The 19,081-nt window shown below is 40.5% G+C and overlaps 1 protein-coding gene across 2 annotated transcripts in view; it reads right to left on the reverse strand.

The window, feature by feature from the left end:
* Positions 1–19,081, reverse strand: part of PLXNB2 (plexin B2) — a 256,257-nt gene that overhangs the window by 103,635 nt on the left and 133,541 nt on the right. For both annotated transcript variants that reach the window (XM_085309906.1, XM_085309907.1), the window contains one exon: positions 13,053–13,133. In XM_085309906.1, the coding sequence (XP_085166032.1) occupies positions 13,053–13,054 (2 nt within the window). In that variant the 5' untranslated portion in view covers positions 13,055–13,133. The remainder of the gene's footprint in view (positions 1–13,052; positions 13,134–19,081) is intronic.

The following is a 19,081-nucleotide window of genomic DNA, read 5'->3' on the forward strand; positions in this document are numbered from 1 at the left end:
AGTCAATCAATGTTTTGCCATTAGGCAGCATGTTTCAGTCAGAGCTTATTATCAGACACTGTCAGGCACTTCTGTGCATAAAACAACTCTGGGAGCGGTTAATCCCACATAGCTTTATATTCAGCCACTTGTGTACAGTAGTTTCTTTTCCAAAAATATACAGAATTGTTTTTGTTCCTACCTGGATGTCTTATTATTGTTACAATGTTATTCTCAGGCATCTCCATGGCACCACCTATTAGATCTCCATGTTACGGAGAACAYGTTAAACATGTTATGAAAAGTTGYCTCCCCCTAAATGAGCTTGTATTTTTTCAGGCGGTTCCACTTCATTTTTCACCAAATCTGTCTGGCGTGCCCCAGTACTAACCACTGTTAACAGCCTTATTCTGTCCCTCATTCACCAATATTAGGCACGTAGTCTTTTGCTCACAACTGCAGGCACCACTTCACCTACCACCTTTGGACTAACACCTTATTCGGCACCAGCGCATCATACTAAGGCAAGTCACCACAGAGGATCACCTGCAGACGTGATGTTCAGAAAAGTTTGGTTTCTTCAATATATTTAYATTCTCATAGTTCCATTAAAATTAAATGAGGAAAGGGTCATGGAGAATAAATTCCTTCAATATCCATTTGTATGATGCACAATAACAGTTTACTTAATGCTAGTTTTCTAGTATTTCTTAGTTTTAGTCCCTCTGTTAGTCTTGTTTTGATATCCAGGCATCAGATGAAGTCTTTGTGCTTCCTCAAACAGACTGTTACCTTCTTGGGTTTCACTTCAGCACACTACTTACCGGTAACTGCTGAGTGGAGGAAGGGCTGAAGGAGAAATACAACTATCATCTATAGTATTTATTTATCTTTTTATTTTTAGCCCTTTGTCTCCCCAAAGATGCTGACATCAGCCTTTAGCAGTCTCCTTGTATTTTAAGTTTTTTCCTTTCTGGGACATGCACAGGATAAAGCACAGAAATGGGGTCGTCCTGTGGCCCTTGCCCGGGTGCTGCCTTCGTGCTCCTCCCTGTGCATGCTCTTCCCRCAGCAACAGCTTCTGCCGTTAGGGACACGGCTCCTGCAAGCAGGGCATGCCAGGACCCGCGGGCGTTTGTGCCTATTGCCATTTTGGGGATYACACTCGCCACACCTCACTAGTGGCCAGCACAGCCTCTGGGCAAAGAGGCAACACAAAGCCCATCATTACTCCAAGTAAAYCCACTACTTCTTGCTGTTATCTGCAGGTGTCATAAATGCCACTAGCAAGTGAGCCAACTATGCTTGATGAGTTGATTTCTCTGTTGACCATAAGCTCTGCCTTTTCCTTAAACAGAGCTTCTGAAACACTTCTTTTTTATATGCTTTTCCTGAGATTTTCCAAGCTGTTGATTTCAGAGCCAGAGTGCTATAACTTTGGGACATAACCATTCTTGATCACCGTTAACAGTGTCTGATCTACCTTCTGCATATACTAGTATTTCTGCTCTATTGCAGGTAAAAAACTTGAACTTTAATGAGCTCCCTACAAAATCACCAGTTGAGGTAGGCATAATATTATGGCTCTTATTCTCTCATACCTTGATGCCTTCAGGGAAGAGGTTTTATTTACCACGAATAAAGATGAAGGCTGACAGACAGCCTTCAAATTAAAGCACAAGCCAGAAAATGTCTGATTATTCCCGGAAGCAGCATTTAACAGCTTAACTTAGTCTTTATTTAGATATTATTTTGCATATTTCGCCCATAATGAAAGCAAACTTGTTGTGAACAAAATCATTTGCTAATCTAATTTATCAAGACCACTAACACACTGACAGACAAGAATTTTAATAAAATTTGCACTTGTGACAACAATTTCTACTAATTTATGTCTCTTAGATACTTATGTATTTTCCAAGGCTGGTGAATGGAGAGTAGACCCTAGTGCAATTTCAAGCATTTCTAGAAAACAGAGTTCTATGCTATAATGTGTATCTGCTTAGGGAGATACTTGAAAGGCTCTACTTCCCGGACTATAACAGCATGCACTATACCATCCACTAATGGTGTATGACAATATTTTACAGAGACACTGCAAACCTTTAAAGTATTGGGATGAATTAACTACACAGTGGCTGTCAGATATTTACTTGAGAAAGAACATTAGATGTGTTAGATTAGTGCCAAAGACAATAAAAGAAGTTCAACTTTGGTAACAGAGCTGGCAGAACAAAACGAGAAGCATTATTGCAGAGATACTTGTGTTGAGGTCACCAAACATCAAATGTGCCACCTCCCTTCTCTGTCCTTTACTCTCCCCACTTAYTCAGCTGCTGCAGTCACAGGCAAGGCTGCTGTCAGCTGCTTAAAAGTCTCAAGAGGAAGATCATCGCATGCCTCAGTYGGGACACCTTACTCCCCTACAAGGTCAGCATTTCAGTTTTATCTAGTGAATCAGACAGCAGCTTGCCCCTCTCCCTGCATCTTGTTCTGCTGTTCAGGTCAAAGAAAGAACCTGAGGTAAATTTTATACTTTGTCTAACATTTGGGTGACTGATAACTAGTTCATCACTACAGAGGAGCTATGTTGCCTCTAAGYGTCCTTTGCTCTCAGGAAAAGTTCTCTGCTTTAGGCTGATTCTGGCATGCAAGAGATGGCATCAACACACTCATGGGGCTTCTCCAGTGGGAACAATCATCTTTCAGTTCCTGGCCAGATTATTTTCAGCTCTCTGGTCAGACATGCAGTTTGAGATATGGGGTTTGATTATAGCCATGCTTATGCCACCAATGCAAGTGGCAGAAACAAGCAGCTAGGGGAGATGTGAGGACCAAACCACCTTGTTCAGTGACAGTGTGGACTGGTACCCAACAAAGTGACTGTGTAAACATGTCCTGACACAATTCAAGTTACACAACTTCAGTAGGAGTCCTAGAATTGGAAAAAGAAATGCTTCTCATCTCATCAGAGAAAACAGACCAGCTGCTGGGTGAGGAGTCTTCTTTTGTGAGAATGAATGCTTGGTTTTGTACAGCATGACTATTTTCAGGGTAACACATTTGCTTACAATAATACATAMGCATAATCAATTTTGTCATACAAAATAGATGTACTGGGAACATTTTCCTTTCTTATTGGTTTCCATCCCCAGTCTACATCATTTACTTGTTCTTTTACTTCTGGTCCTATATATACTTCAGAGACATATTTTCAAATAACAACTTCTCTCAGTTTAGYTTGCCCCCACAGCTGTAAAAGTTTCACTCACATATACCTCCCTTAGGAGAGTTAATTTTGTGAGGAGCTCCTCTAGGCAACATCTATAATCATGCAAACAGGTTGAACATTCCCATTTGCATAGCTCAAGAAGGAACTGTATATATCTTGCAAAGCAAACCCGGGGCAGCACCACAAATAAATAATTATACACCAGATAAAATTCATATTCTGCAACTTGGACCACTATCAGCAAATGCTATCCAATATACCTTTCAAGCTAATCAGCTGAAGAGTTCATACATGGATCGATGCCCTGATTTGAGTTTACTCAAGGATATGAAAATCTCAGAATGCAACGAATCAGCATATCCCCTGGCTACCTACCACACACATCTTCCCTTCCTAGCACTACACTACTCTGGCTTTTGAAACAAGATCTCCTTGGCTTCGTGACCAAGCGGATCTCTGCACYGTCGTTCCATCTCCGGATGCTTCTGGTGGAATTGAAGCCACTGTGGAGCAGAGAGCAAGCAAGCCCAGATAGTTTCTCCTGCACACAGCAAGATAGCTCATGCTTTCTGAAGATATTGGCTGTTGGAAGTACTAAGGACTTTACCAATCTACTCCACCACCTTTGATGTCAATGTCACTGTATGTTTCTGCTCACTATAATGTTTAACAGCTGAGGAACTTGAACTTCTACCATCACCGGATCACTACCATCCTTGTATCACAGACAAGAAACAGTGTTTACTGCTTTCACTTCACCTATCTCTTCCTCTCAGATGAGGCTCCTGCCCTCTCTGCCTTCAATTTTAGGTGGCAGCTCTCTGCTCGACTTTCAAAGGAACAAAACTGCTGTTGATACAATGGGTCACCTTTAAAGTATTATGATCCTTTTTCTCCCCCTAGGACTAGGGTTCTAGGGAAGGACCAAATGGCAGTGCCATTTGGTGGAGATTTCTTGATGTGAAACTCAAGCAGAGGATGCAGAAGACAAAACCAACCGCCAGCTTTCTGACCTCAGCGACAGTTCGCTCAACATTGCCTGCTTAGTCCTCATGACTCCTCTGATACACAGAAACAGGATCATAGCACGAACCACCTCTGACACGCAGAAAGGAGAAGGTGTTGTAAGAAGAGGTGGCAGAGTATGAATCCCCGTAACAGAAACCACAGTTTGTAAAGTCATCACTTCCACAGAAAATAATAAATTTTTAAAAAGATTCTAGAAATAAAGTTAAAAACAGCTCTCTGAAAAATAAATAGCCAGAGTCCTCAAAGCTGTGCACACCTTCTGGCCCCTCAGTGCAATCAGCATTATCATCCTTTCTCCAGCTTCAAAAAAAGAACAAGCTCTAAAGGATCTTTTTTGAAAACATGTATCTAGGTTTGAAGAAGATCGTGGCAGGCCCTTCCAGTTGCCTGGAAATTTCCAGACCTGTTTTAAAGAAAATACTAGCTATGTATAAACACTAGAGCTACACCATTTCGCAAGCTCAGAAGTTCCCAGAAACTGATTTAATACAATTCATTTAACTAGTCACAAATTAAACTGATGTCATTTTAAGGAAAGCTAGCAAAGGTAAACAAGAGTATATTTTGTGTAYCCTGGAAGACTTATGTTTACCAAGTCATTAACTTAGCGACAATAAGAAATTTGATACCTAAAGCCGTAATTTTTTTTTACTTCCTGAAACTACTTTATGATGCTGTGCTTAATCAAATTAAAAGCTACAGTAACAGGACACTACATTATTGTCTGGATATCCAAAGGAATAAATATTTTTAAATATACTGTCTTTTGCATGTATTGCATTAACTGAATTAAACAAAGGCTGAGATATGCCTTGAATTTAGCCTTTAATAATTATCAAGCAGACAAGTTTTTAATTCTTACTTTCAACCTTGTTAAATCCTTTAATTAAATATAACATTAATTGGACTAAAGATTATTACAGGTATTAGTTGAGAAATATCTGTTCAAGAGCATTAAAGTAGGGAGGAAAACAGAACAAGAACACAAAACAGGTTTTATAAACAGATTCAAATAAACAGCATTAAAAAGTAATACCTTGAGAGCACAGAGCACGTTTTTCATGTTTGTTAGCACAAAAATAAGAGCAGAGGTTAAGAGCAATGTAGGTGGYATATTCCAGACAAATCAACGTTAATATAAACCATTTCCATTTAAGCAAAGCAACCTCTATGAACACCTGTTCATATAACACAATTGTTTAAAACAACATCATCATCATAAAGGAGCAGGATGAAGCGCATGAACAGCGCAGAAGCCCTCCCGCACATGGCACTTAAGAGTGGCAGGCAGGAAYGGTGCCATACCTCCTCTGCCGCACGGGTGCTCCTGCACCAAACAGGGAGAGACTAGCAGCACGAGGGCTCGGGACAGGCTTTTGCAAAACTGYGGTCCTGGCCGTGGACTGACAGCCCTGTACAGGAGGCTGCAGTGCAGCAGAAGCTGTTACTCCAGCCTGCAGGGCAGAAGCAGGGGCAGCGCTGCCCTGCAGCACCTCAAGGAGCTCCCAAAGCCCCTGTTCTGTGGGCTTGGTGAGGTCMTCAAGGGATTAGACTTGAAGTGCCTCCTAAAGGCACTTGAAGAGCCTCCTAAAATCCTTCATTTATTAGTAACTGCACAGTCATTATAGGTACAACATTCAGATACTTCCCCTGCACCAACAAGCAGACAACAGCAATTGTATCATGAGTAAGAAAAGCAACAGTGCCCTTATCAGCGCTTGTTCACTCTGGTATCATTTATTCATTAAGAAGAAGGTGGGCTGAGGTGTGAGGGGTGTCATTTCACTGACTCAAACATCAGTCTCATGAAAAGGCTTGCTTTGGCCAGGAATCAAAGGTCTGTGAGACAYGGCTACCATAGGATCTGAGAGTGACACTAAAAATGGTATTTAAACTCTGGAATCAATGTTGACAACCGCTTTGCAATGGTTCCCTAAGTCTGTTTAACTCCACATTGCCTTTCTATTTCTGAACAGGGACATAATTCTCAATTTCAGTTGCCAAGAGACAACAAGAAACCTAGTGCCAATATTGTCACTTCTGTGTCCCCTAAATAGGCATCATAACCTGCTTATTCTATGAAATCCTGCAAGCTACACAGCACTTCTTCATCGGTGACTGACATAGCGAGTTAACAGTGTAACAGCCGTCCGCTCTCCGTTCCCACTGCGGGTTATGAGAGGAAGGAATCTGTTACATCGTGGATGACAACAAAGTAGATGTATGCAGCAACATTTAGAGAAGAAAAGGAAATATCATTTCTGCTAGAACCTTAAGTAGAAATTTCTCAGTGAGCCTTCTCCCTTCACTTATATCTCAATGGAGATAACCACAAAACTTCAACTTCAGTAGCACAARGAACTGATATGAGACCTTACGCTACTGCACCCAGCTTTTCTATTCAGTTCCACTAGGATTGGGCAAACTGCTTTTTCGCTTTCTCTTCATCTCCACAGGATGCAGCAGGGCTTGCCAAAAATAACCAYGTTTTAATTTTCTTTCACAATTCCTTTGAAGAGGACTGCACTGTTTTAATGCTGTAGCATCACATAGCCTTTTAATTCCAGCCTACGCATCATAACATTTCAAACACATGGTTATTTATAAACGAAGAGCCATCAGGGCTTTGGTAAGGTAACATGGTTTAGTGGGGAGGCCTGGGGGGGAAGGAGGGAGTGTGAGTCACCATTTTCTGTTTTTAATCCTTCATTCCTCCTCTGTTTTGGGCTTTGTTGTTAGCAGTAGCACTTATTCCCTTTGAGCAGGGCCAAGGCAGCAAACAAGTCCGCTCAATTTGAAACCTAGACAATGCCAGCTACTAATTCAGCTGTGCATGCCTGCTCTAGGCTGCTCAGCCAGTTGAGACCCTTCTTTGTAGCCTAGGCTTTCCCCCGCTTGAAGTGACAAACCCCTCAATCAAAAGCTGTTGGCTGCAGTTTTGTTCATTCCCACCTGCTCCTGCAAGAGTGAGAACAGACTGGAACGAAGCGAYGCTGTTCGTTAAGTTTTGCGCCGCATTCAGCGCTGGGCATTGACACACTGAACAGAGCAAACAGGTTACAAAAACGAACTGCAGAGACAAAGCCACGCACTTGAAAACCAGCACCACTCTAACTAAAACACCACTTGGTAACATGTTGCACTGCATACTGAAGGGGACACAGCAGTTGTTCAAAATCCCCACTCTTCTTTCTGGTCACTGCTGAACAGCATGGCAAAAATTTGTCCTCCAGCCCAATCACACCACTCTGCTGATGGTGCAACAAAAGGAGAAAGAGCCACGAAAGAAATAACAAGGTAACCTGCATTTTTAATGAAAGAAGCAGCAGGAGGTGGAAATATTAACTGCCATCACAATTTTTCTTCCCACTTCAAGCACCCTCTCTCTCTAAATAGTCTTCATATATGGACTTTCTTGCAAAAAAAAAAAAAAAAAAAAAAAAAAAAAAAAAATCTCCAAAGGCCAACCCTCCCAGGCCTGTCTGCACTTCATATCTTTTGCAGCCCCACGGAGAAACTGTCTTTTGCTTTAAACTATGAGAGTGCAATGCCTGAACTCCAGCTTGGGAACATGCAACTTTCAGTTTGAGACGTTTTACAGGTGCTCATGTTTGGAAAATGCCCAGACCCATGGCCTTAAGTGTAGCTGTGTCAGGTTCAGCTAACACATCCATGTTTTGGTATCAAAATACTTGCATTTAGTTTGAAAAGCATGCATAGTTCCAAGCGCAATCTACGGCAATGAAGAACATATAGAACCTCTGAGAATTAGACTAGTTGTTTAGATAACTTAACTGGACAGCAACTTTGAAAATGCTGATGTTAGCCACTATTTCAGCTTCCTGGGCTATAAATGGATATAATTTTTACTTACCTGACAGGTGTGTCATGAAAATTAGCTAATATTGACACTTTGAACTCTAAAGTGCTTTGCCAAGTATTAATTAAGGAAGGATCACTTTGCATTTAAGGTAGCTAATATTTTGAACTTGAATTCATTTTCATCCCTCTCCTAAAATGGTAAAAAATCTACTGTTTGCTTTTTTATGCATTCCCCAAGAGATTATTTTGGAGAAATATGAGAAATAGAGACATGCAGATAGATCTATGTTTCAAGAAGGAGGAATGGAGACCTCAGAATAAAATCTTGTCAATGTTTTATTGCAAGAGTGCTTCRCAGAAGCATCTCCTGTGGATCTCGTAGACAGACCTCTAGACTTTGATGTTACTGAATATAGGGAAGAGGGGAAAAAAAACAGAACTGTCTTATAATTCACTTACTGGTATTTATGACAAGACAGSTCTCAAAGACACACATAAAAAGTTCAGATGCATTGCAGACATGCAGGTACAGTAACTACCTGTAGAGCATGGTCTAATTTCTTCACAGAGGGAAAGATGCCAACATATGTGCAAAACTYATTACAGTTTTATCTGTAGCTATTGGCATGAAATGCTCAAAACTGCTGGTCTGTTAAAGAAAAAGTCTGTTAAAATGCTCCCGGGGGAGGACGGGGAGCCAAGGCYTGTCCATGGAGCTTTTGGAGCCAGCCTCTCCCAGTTGCTCCTTGCTTGACAGCTGAGCCAGGAATTTGGCCATGGTCCTTCTGCCACAAAAGCCTGAGAGCAGAGGCTCTGGTCTTTAAAAGGCCCGGTGAGTATACATACCCAGATTAGAAAGAAATGCAAGATCATACTTGATAAAGTATGGGAAAGTAGCAGCAGAAGTCTCCAAATGAGCTGCTCTGCGCACCCAAGAGAGATCATTAAGCGAGACGTTCCTGTGATTGCTGCTGCTGCTGCTGCCGATTACGGGCTGGCCTGGGGTCAGAGGCTGCAGGTGGCAGCAAAGAGTGATCACCTCTTCCATCCATCCTCACGGTCGGCCAGGTGACACAGGGAAGATGGGGGCAAGGGAAAGAAAAATAGGCAGCCAACAGGCACCAGAAGGGACCCCAGGAGTACAAGCATGAAGGAAGATGTAAGCGCTGTGTGTGCCTCCCCACAGCTCTGCTTAGAGCCTTGGGCTTCGCAGGACGACAGCAAAATTTCTGWGTGAACGTTTTGGGAAGCCCATGTCTCATTCACACCTGGTGCCAAAGCCACACAGAAGACAAAGAACAGACGTTGRCCGTCATTTCAGTAACTTCAGTGATGGGAATCTGTGCTAGGGATCCAAAGATAGATCCTGCAAGTGATTCTGGGCACTCAGTGTGATTCATTTTCACTCAAAGTTTGCTACTTAAAAGAATCTAGGAACATACTGATAAAACTGTATTAATATTTCTGTAATGTTGCAAAGCTAAATTCTAAAAGTACAAAAATATTAAAGTTCCTTTTGCAAATCCTTTCTGACAGCCCCTATGATGCAAGACTATTTTTTTCACAGTTCCCCTGCTTCATTTCATGCACTGCATAGACATTACTTAATGAACTAGCAACTCTTCAATATTTATTTTTCTCCTCATTATTCAGTGTGTGGCTCTGTGCCTTATTTACCACACTATCCAAAGGCTGCTGAGAATTATTTATAGCATTCCTGATATAGTAGACAAGCTCTTATAAACAACAATTAATTTTACAGTACCCAGTTGAATCCCAAAACTACGTCTGACAATTTTGGGATGGTCACTGCTTTTGAGCAAATACTTTATAATCCAAAAAGTCTAAAAAGCAGCTCTGCACAGTTTCCACAAAGAACCTGCTTGCTGACAGGCAGAGCTGAGTGAGAGCACATGCCATGACGTGGTCCTCACCCTTCAAAAGCTGTGTCGGGACCAGGTTATTTACGGTGTCAGTGCACACGTTTTACATAATAACTACCGTTGAGAACAGTGAACGAAAACCTTGGTGCTACATTAAGAACTTGTTCCAGGAATCTCAGATTACAAGATGTACAGCAAAAACCTAATTTTGRTATCTAATTAGGGCTGGGTGTTCTCTTCTCCTCCCCACGCACTCSACTGCCTTGATGGTACCTTCTCCTAATTCCCTAGGGCACGCACTCCCCTTCCTTCTAATCACAATCAAATACCTTAAAATTATTGCAATACATCCTCAGCATAAYGCAGTACAATTATCAGCTTATCATCCCCTCCAGTTCTTTTCGCATTTTTCCCAGCCTTTCCCTACTRCATAGGGCTTTTGTTTTTAATTTTTGTGCTCTCTCCCCATCTTCTCTCTCTTCTTCACCAGCTGAGAAAACACAGCAAAGCAACATTCCACTGTATCCAGCATCCCAACTTCTGTTTTCAGCTCTAAGAAAGCTCAGAGTGAAGGTCATGGAAAAGAATGGGAAAGAGGAGATTTCTTTAAGTTTATTCTACTTTTGAGCTTTAAGGGCAACCAAAGCCCAAGTGCCACTACCAGCTACCCTATCAAATCATTATAGTATACAAAAATYCCAACTTTCAAATTTCATTTTCAATTTTACTGAAAGCAAGTCATTCTACTCTATGTTAAAAACGATGATCAGAAGAGGAGACGCTGGATTTCATAGTTTCAGGGCTCTCTTTCTAGCTCTGTCACCAGTTTGTGAGTGACTGCARGTAAAATCATTGCTCTTCTTGGTTCTTTTTCTTGTAAGTGCTTTTGTTCCCTCTCTCTCTGGCTCTGTCTTTTAAAAGTGAATGTCTCTAAAGACATGAGAACTCAAGCTACTTCTGTAGTATGTCCATGTCTAAGAGAATAGGAGGATATGAAAAAGTATTTTCTCCTCTCCTTATGCATTTCTTTGTTAGCTACTCCAAAACCCCAGTCAACGTGAAGCCAACTGGTTTTTGATAAATCATTCAAGTTTTGAAGGATAAATCTCTAATTCTAACGCCTGATAGCTGCAGGAGGCAGATTAGAAAGAAGCTAGACCTCAGTCTCCACACCCACAGTTAAAATATCAGAAAAATACCACCTTGGTATGAATGTGACCACAAAGGTCACATTCATTTTAATATCAAGGACARAGTATAGTAATCACATGTTGTCAGCAGTCTACTACTTCTGAACTTCCTGAAATACAGCTCAATTTACTGACCATACATGCATTTTATTTTCACATACGTACATAAGTGAAATAAGATTTTAACTGGGCAGTTATTTTTACAGTTCAAGTCAARCCCAAATGGATCTCCTTTGCTGAACAGTCGTTCACAAAACCAAACAAACAAGACCCAAACATTCTGCTTAGTTCATAATTCTAAGAGAACTGAAGCACATTTTCCCACATTTCCCAGGAGAAACTGTTAAAGTCTGAATTAGTGAGAATGATGTGAAAGTAATTCAGAAAAAGTCTGACATACACAAACTCATCGCATACAGAAGGAACTGATCAAGAAATGCCACTGGCTAAAACAAGGTCACTCCAGAGATCTACTTCTAGATATTTTGGAGCAACTAAAATGACTATTCTCAGTAAACGTTTTGAAAGGGCCCTTTTTTGCACACACTGGCAGGTTTTAAAGATTTGATTTTATAACATACAAGCTTATACAGGTTTCACACTGGGCCCGATAACAATAAAGCACTGTGTGGAAAGATAATGCACAGTACAGTCTGTAAATCTTCAGCTTATGTACAATGTTGTCAAATCTCAGGACCTTCATTTCAGAAAACCTAGTATCAGTAGACACAACTATATATAAAACAGACAGCATTTCATAATGTTCCTGTAGTAGCTCCTGTGTCCGTACTATTGGTTGGTTAGTGATTTTAAAAGACAAGTTTACAAAAGCCCAAGGCCTAAAATTAGAACTGCCCCAGCTTGTAAGATATTTAAAACAGGATCTRCATCTTATTTGTCATCTAAGTTATGAATTTGGTACTTCATGCAGCATTTGGAAAGACTTAGTTGACTGCTTCCAGACTCATCAGGCAGACTCTGGGAAATGGAAGGTGAGATCGTGGGAAAAATGTAGTCAGAAAAAATGCTGTAACAAATCTGCGGCAGCTAGAAGCTCACGACTATCACTGCCCTGCAAATTGGAGCCACTGAGAGCCTCCTGGGGTAAAATACAGGGGTATGATTTGCTAAGATATGTGTCTGCTTCACACACAAATACATATGTACATGTACACACAYGCACACAAACACTTTGTTATGGAGTTCACATTATTATTATGAAATACAACTAGGGAAAGCAATTACTTTAAGAAAAATAATAGGGTATTCACTGGTAAAGTAATAGTTTCAAAAGGGTCTAGAGAATGAACCAAAGCTCTTATTGTTAGAGAACTATTGACTCCAGGTTTARAAAATGACCTCAAGTGAGCAATGATGCACTTAGCCTGGAACTTTCAGATGCTGTATTTCATTCTAAATTGAATTGCCAATCCACAGTGCAATCTTTTTCTACTATAAACTCACATCTTTTGGGCAAGTATACAGAAAAATACTATATACTGCCTGTTTTATTCCAAGTTAGACTAAGTCCTTCTGGAAATAGGAAATGTATCTATGTTACAGGATTTAAGGATCCCCACAGGTACTTATACAGAGGATCTTTTTTTTTTTTTTTTTGATGTTTTTTAAGAGCCTTTAGTAACAACTTCATATTGTCATTTTTCCTGCAAACAGTTAGGAAGCATGCAAATAATTAGCAGCATGTGTCTCTGCTAATAGCATTCAGGTATATTTAGCCTACAGACCCATATTCAGAAATATATGAGATACTTCACACAGTGTTCTGATCTAGCATCCCTGTTATACCATGTTCAGTGGTAAACTAGGTCTTCAATTCAGCAAAGTCTCTAAAATCATCAAATAAYGTCAGTGGTTTGCAAACATAAATAATTAAGTTACATGCAATGAAACACTTACATTCACTTTTCCACTAAGTCTTCTTCACTGCAGTCAAGTTATTTTCCAGGACGGTGCTTAATCTTCTTTTTTTATGACTTGCTAAATAAAAGAAGACAATGATTACAAATATATGCATATACATTAAACGTCACTCAATCATCTAAAATTTATGAACTCTAAAATACTGATTTAGGATGGTCTATTATGTTCTATAAATCTATAATTTGGTTTATATATAGCCACTTCTATTTCATTTTAAATACAACCTTAGCACACCATAACTTTCAATCCTGAGGCTAAATGGAGCAATTTTCTAAATTTCAATAGTTGCTCAGATAATAAATCAGATGGACAGTTGCTCACAGATGTACAACTAATTACCAAAGAACTGAGAGCTCAACTGATATATTACCAGGAAGAATGCTTCGCATTACAGATGGGGTATTGTATGATCTGGCACTCTTCTAGCGAGAGCTTGAACACTCTCATATCAATGGCAGTACTCAGCACCTCCCACGATCAAACATTTAAGAATGGAAGAGAAACAGTGTCTGTCCTGTCCCTCTAGGGAAGGATAATATACTATCTGATACCATTCAACATTACTCTATATGCCTAAAAGCGATAGCACAAGTGCTAAYGTAGATTGTTCAACTTGAATATGAAGATGACAACTGTCCTGGAAAAAATATCCTCATCAACACATGCGGTGACTATTGAACATCCCAACCTGCTTCTTACACACAGATATTTATCAGTTGCCTTTTAGTAAAGCAAGCCATGTCCACTCAGTTTGAAACAAATGCCAATATACACACTAAAAGACCACAAAATGGTCTCCCAGGGGAAAGTGACTTGAACACGTAGCAAAAGCCACCATCTCATCTCCAGAAGTTCACAGCTGAACCTGACTTTGAGACTTGCCTAATGCTGGCTCCACAGGGAGGGAAGAAATCAACATCAGCAGGGTTTTTCTTTTCCCCTCCTGTTTTCTTGAGGGCTGCCCAGTACTAAAGAGTGTTTATTTCGCTAATGTTCAATGGGTCTTAAGTTCTTGTTTGCATTTCCCGTATCTAGTTGCTGTGGTAACACATTCTTTAAGACTACGTACATTCATCTCTTCCTGCAATCTCCTGACAATATAAATTGCTTAGCACCATATAACATACCAAGGAGTCATATTGGCAAAAACAGAAAAAGATCTGCAACCCAAGCACACACAGGAAAATGAAATAGAGAAGTAAAAGGAAGTGACAGGGATGTGAAAGACCATGATATTGTCAACAGCAGTCAAGAAGGAAGGAGGTGGAGGTAGTCAGCAAAAAAAAGGTTTCATCCTGCTGAGGAGTTCACTTTATACTTCTATACTGTCTCTCTTCTTTAGAATCTTTTTGCAAACTTTAAGGAATTTATATCTAGGCATTTCTTGCACAGTTGGTTAACACTTCAACTTTACAAATGCAACAACTGAAATACCTGGAAACCAGCATTTGGCCGAGCCTGGAAAAAAGACTCAGTGCTGTGAGCTTTGGCTGCTGTGGTCAGCCAGTTTTACCCTCAGTGATGAAGTATGTGCCCTGCTAATAACATCACAAATATATTTATTAGGAAAATTGCTTCAGCAACAACTCAAGAACCAGTACAGAGTAAGCAGACTGCTTATGTGTCTGTTCTCCAATGAGCATACACATTGGGCACCTGGACATTTTAATCTATAGTTGGTAGCAAGCTGTGCCAGAGAATGATGCTTCCTCAYGGTACTTCATTTTCTGCATTATAACATAGAAAGTCCCTTTCATAAGAGGCTTGGGACATGAGCCAGAATTCTCACTCAGTGTCTCCCTATTTATTCAAACTGAGTCATCAGATTTTCCAGGTTTCTCCGCTCTCAGATGGCACACTGCTTTGGCTAGGTTTAGATGGACACAGGTGGTACCATCTGCCATGAGGCTTCCTTGTTTTGTTTCATTTTGTTTTTTTCCGTTTACCTCCTGCTCATATCACAACAGCTCTTTTTAGTATCTTAAATTGAGCACACAGTGAAAAACTGTTTTTTTGTCGCACAGGTTTGGCCAGCTAGCCAGTCAAAACGGAGCGCTTGAACAAGAAAAACTAAAGTACACATCACTATTACACGATCTCTGAGAGCTGGCAGCTCTTACAAGCCAACCTGAAGTCAGAAGTACTAAGATAACATGGGACAGTTGCTCATTGCATGAGTGGAAACAGAGCAAGCGTGAGATGGGGGGACACTCACAGATGCTAACTTCAGTTTAGCAAATTTGATCTTCCTGTTTCATCCCTCTTCACTGACTAGAGATGTAGGTTGCTGCTATGAGTCATCTTCTGGAAGAGGCATCTATCTTTCTTGAATTGCTTTTCTGAGCAATGAGACTCTCCCTCCCCTTCACGTAACCCACAGAGAACGGTAGGGAGATTGGCGTCATTAGACTAAATTTAGATTTTATCCTGCCCCCCACCCTGAGCATACCTAACTGCTCCCACCTTTTCATATGACACAATTCTTGCCCTTCAAATTAAAGAATTTGGTGGACAACTTGACCATGAGCCAGTAATGTGCCCTTGTGGCCAAGAAGGCCAATGGTATCCTGGCGTGCATTGGGAAGACTTTTGCCAGCAGGTCGAGGGAGGTGATCCTGCTGCTCTAGTCAGCCCTGGGGAGGCCTCATCTTGAGTACTGTGTCCAGTTCTGGGCTCCCCAGGACAAGAGAGACATGGAGCTACTGYRGAGAGTCCAGCCTAGGGCTTCGAAGATGATCAGAGGGCTGGAATACCCACCCCATGAAGAATGGCTGCAAGAGCTGTGCCTCTTTAGTTTGGGGAAGAGAAGACTGAGGGGGGATCTTATCAATGTCTACAAAACCTTAAGGGAGGTGTCAAGAGAATGCTGCCAAACTCTTCTCAGTAGTGTCATGCAACAGGACAAGAGGCAATGGGCAGAAATTGAAGCACAGGAAATTCTGTCTGAACGTGAGGGGGAATTTCTTCACTGTGAGAGTGACGGAGCACTGGAACAGGTTGCCCAGAGAGGTTGTGGAGTCTCCTTCTCTGGAGATATTCAAAATCTGCCTGGACGTGATCCTGTCTAACATGCTCCAGGTGACCCTGCTTGAGCAAGGGGGTTGCACTAGATGATCTCCAGAGGTCCCCTCCAACCTTACCATTCTGTGATTCTGTGAATTTCATTAGGACAAAAGGGTGAAGAACAAATGATAATGATGTGGTTAAGATGATCAAAACAGGCAAATAAGCCAAAAGAGCCAGGAGAGCTGCAAACAAACTCCAGTTCTTACTGAGAAGCTCACTCTCCCCCACGAGGCAACCATGCCACCGTACCTAACAAAGAATACATTTGATACAGWCATGTCAAAAACATAGTTAACTCTCAGGCTGATCAAGTGTGTTGAAACACAATCTTTTGCAAGTGGACAGCTTGCTGCCATGTTACGGCGGTGCAAGGAGGARCTACTGCTTCCGAACTTGTCAAGGAACAAAATGCAGTGCTTACCCTATTCAATCTCTGSCTAACACAACCATAACTAAGAGCAACAGAATATATGCAGTGCTTTTGGTTTCTAGAGTTAAAAAACAGATTACAAAACACATTTCTTTGAGCATTTTTTTCTTCTGTTTGCTAGTTAGAAAGGGCACACAGCAGGTCAGGGACAGAAAGTTGTACTATCCGGTTCCCAGAAACTGGCCTTATTCCCTCGAGCCTTCAGCTATACACAACATATTGAGTAAACACTTTTTGTATAGGTTTTTATATGCCTATAGAACCTTTATTTGGCTGTTTGGCTAGCAAGTCTGGTAGACACTTAATAGGACTAAGCATGCAGGATAATGTYTTAATTTCTTCCTAAATTTTGAAAAATGATCTTCACATTTCAGAGCTAGGAAATCTATGTTGTTACGCTGAGGTCATGTCCATATGAAAACAGGTTATAGAATGCACCAGTAAAAATTTAGGCTGATATTAAATATCACCTTAAGACCCCAAACATCTCTAATTAACTTTCTGTTAAAGTACTACATGCCAATATCCGGCTAACCCAGTACCTTCCTTCACTTCCAGCTCCCAATTTTAAGTTGCTCTTAGTCATTTCCATTCTGCTATCTCCAACTTTTTGACCTCAGCGACACCTACTCCACTTCTAGCATAGGATCTCCAAAGTTTTACTGATGACTTCTTCTCTGTCTCCTCCACATGGCTATCTCCAGTTTAGTACCACAGTTTTCCTGTGTGAAGCTACTACACAGTTATGTCTTCAGTTCACTTAAACCTAATAYTGCTCAAACTTTTTTTCCTTTGTTTTCCAGTCACTCTTATATTCTTTCGTCCTCAGTTTTATGCACTGTGAAAAAACCTTGATCTCCCCTGTGCAAAAATTTACAGAATATTAAAATAACGATGGAAGTATTTAATACTGCTTGATACACCTCAAAAGAACAAATATTTTTACTTCRCCTTTTCATTTTGCTCTTCCTGTAGTTTGTTGGGGAGCAGGCGTAGAAGCCCCAAAAGCCCATATGCTGGAGTCTTCTGTTCTTAAAATTTAAGTTAAAGGTCTAAGACCAACTGAGGTTTACAGATACAATATGAGAACAAAATCCAGCATAACCCAATTCTGAAAAATGAGAATATGTGCTCYATAGCCTTTCTGAATATCCTTCACATTAGATTCAATTCTTTACCTCTCTATAGACTTTCCAGAGGTATTTCTTGACTACTCTATTGAAAGTACCAGCTACAAAGTTACTCTCTTCTTTCTTGTGCAGTCCCTTCTCATCAGTCTAGAAATCCTATTTGCTCTTGCAACAGTATTTTACCTCAAAGATCAAACTGGAAGAATATGCTATGAACTGCCAACAGCTTGAGATCTAGTATCTCACAGATTATTAGGGCAAAGATGCAAAATCAGTATCAGCAGGGAGGAGTGGTGAGACGCACCTTTTCCAGTGGGAGAAACTACATTCCAGCCACTCCAGATTGTTATTTATCAAACCTAACAGTTGGCAAAAACATTCACTGCCTTATCACTCAGGTCAGCACCAAAGGCTGATCCACTAGCACTTGATACTTATTAAGTGGACAGTGGCCTGTCCACTTGGCATAAGGGTTTAATCTTGTGCAAAGCAGCAGAGAAGCAACCCTAGTTTCTCAAAAGCTGTTTTGAGAAACTCTGAAACCTCATTTCCTCTTCTTCCAACAGCCCATTTCACTTGGATAACTTTATAAGGGGAAGGATAACAAAAAATATTATCAATAAATTTTAAACCTTTACAGGAAAAGCTATTTTAGAAAGGCATCCTCACCTATGAGACATAAAAAGATGCCCTGATAGTGAGCTGCGTTATATAAAAGATTTGATTGGTATGCATTTTGGATGGCCAATGTAACTCTCTATTGATTTTTAGTTGCAAGTAACGCTATTGCCTTAAACTCATACCATAAAAGGCATGCTATACAGTACTTTTAGTTCTGTTAGTGCTAAACTAACAGCACCTGCAAGTGCTAAAATAGCAAATAGGAGAGGAGAGCCAGATTTTCAACACAATTGATGGCTGCACATTCTTTTGGTCATGGAAATGAATCTTCGCAAATTTGATGGTAAAATGAACTTTAGGTTGTGTTTCAACATACCTGTAGCGAACCTGGTCAGTCTATGTCACAAGCTCAATGCTGTATGTGAGTGAGAGAACATGTTTTCTTTGTTGTTTTACATGTTAGGCATGTTTTCTGTTAAGCAGATCAATACACATTAGAAATAACTATGCTTTTAGTTTTATTTTGATCTCCAGCTACAGTCCCAGGGCCCTAGTTACTGTGATAAACTCAAAAACATAAACAGTACAGTCTGTGCCTGCAACTTTTTAATGGCATTTGGCAAATTACTTTAAAATGAATCCTATGAAAGGGGGTTACATCATAGTCCAAGAGGTTTGCACTATCCAGTGTAGCTATTGAATCAAACTGGCAAATTTCTCTAGACTCAATATAGTCAAAGGATTTCTCCTTGGAGTAG

The sequence above is a fragment of the Rhea americana genome, unplaced genomic scaffold, assembly GCF_003343005.1.
Source record: "Rhea americana isolate MKP2758 unplaced genomic scaffold, rheAme1 scaffold_306, whole genome shotgun sequence".
Classification (NCBI taxonomy): Eukaryota; Metazoa; Chordata; class Aves; order Rheiformes; family Rheidae; genus Rhea; species Rhea americana.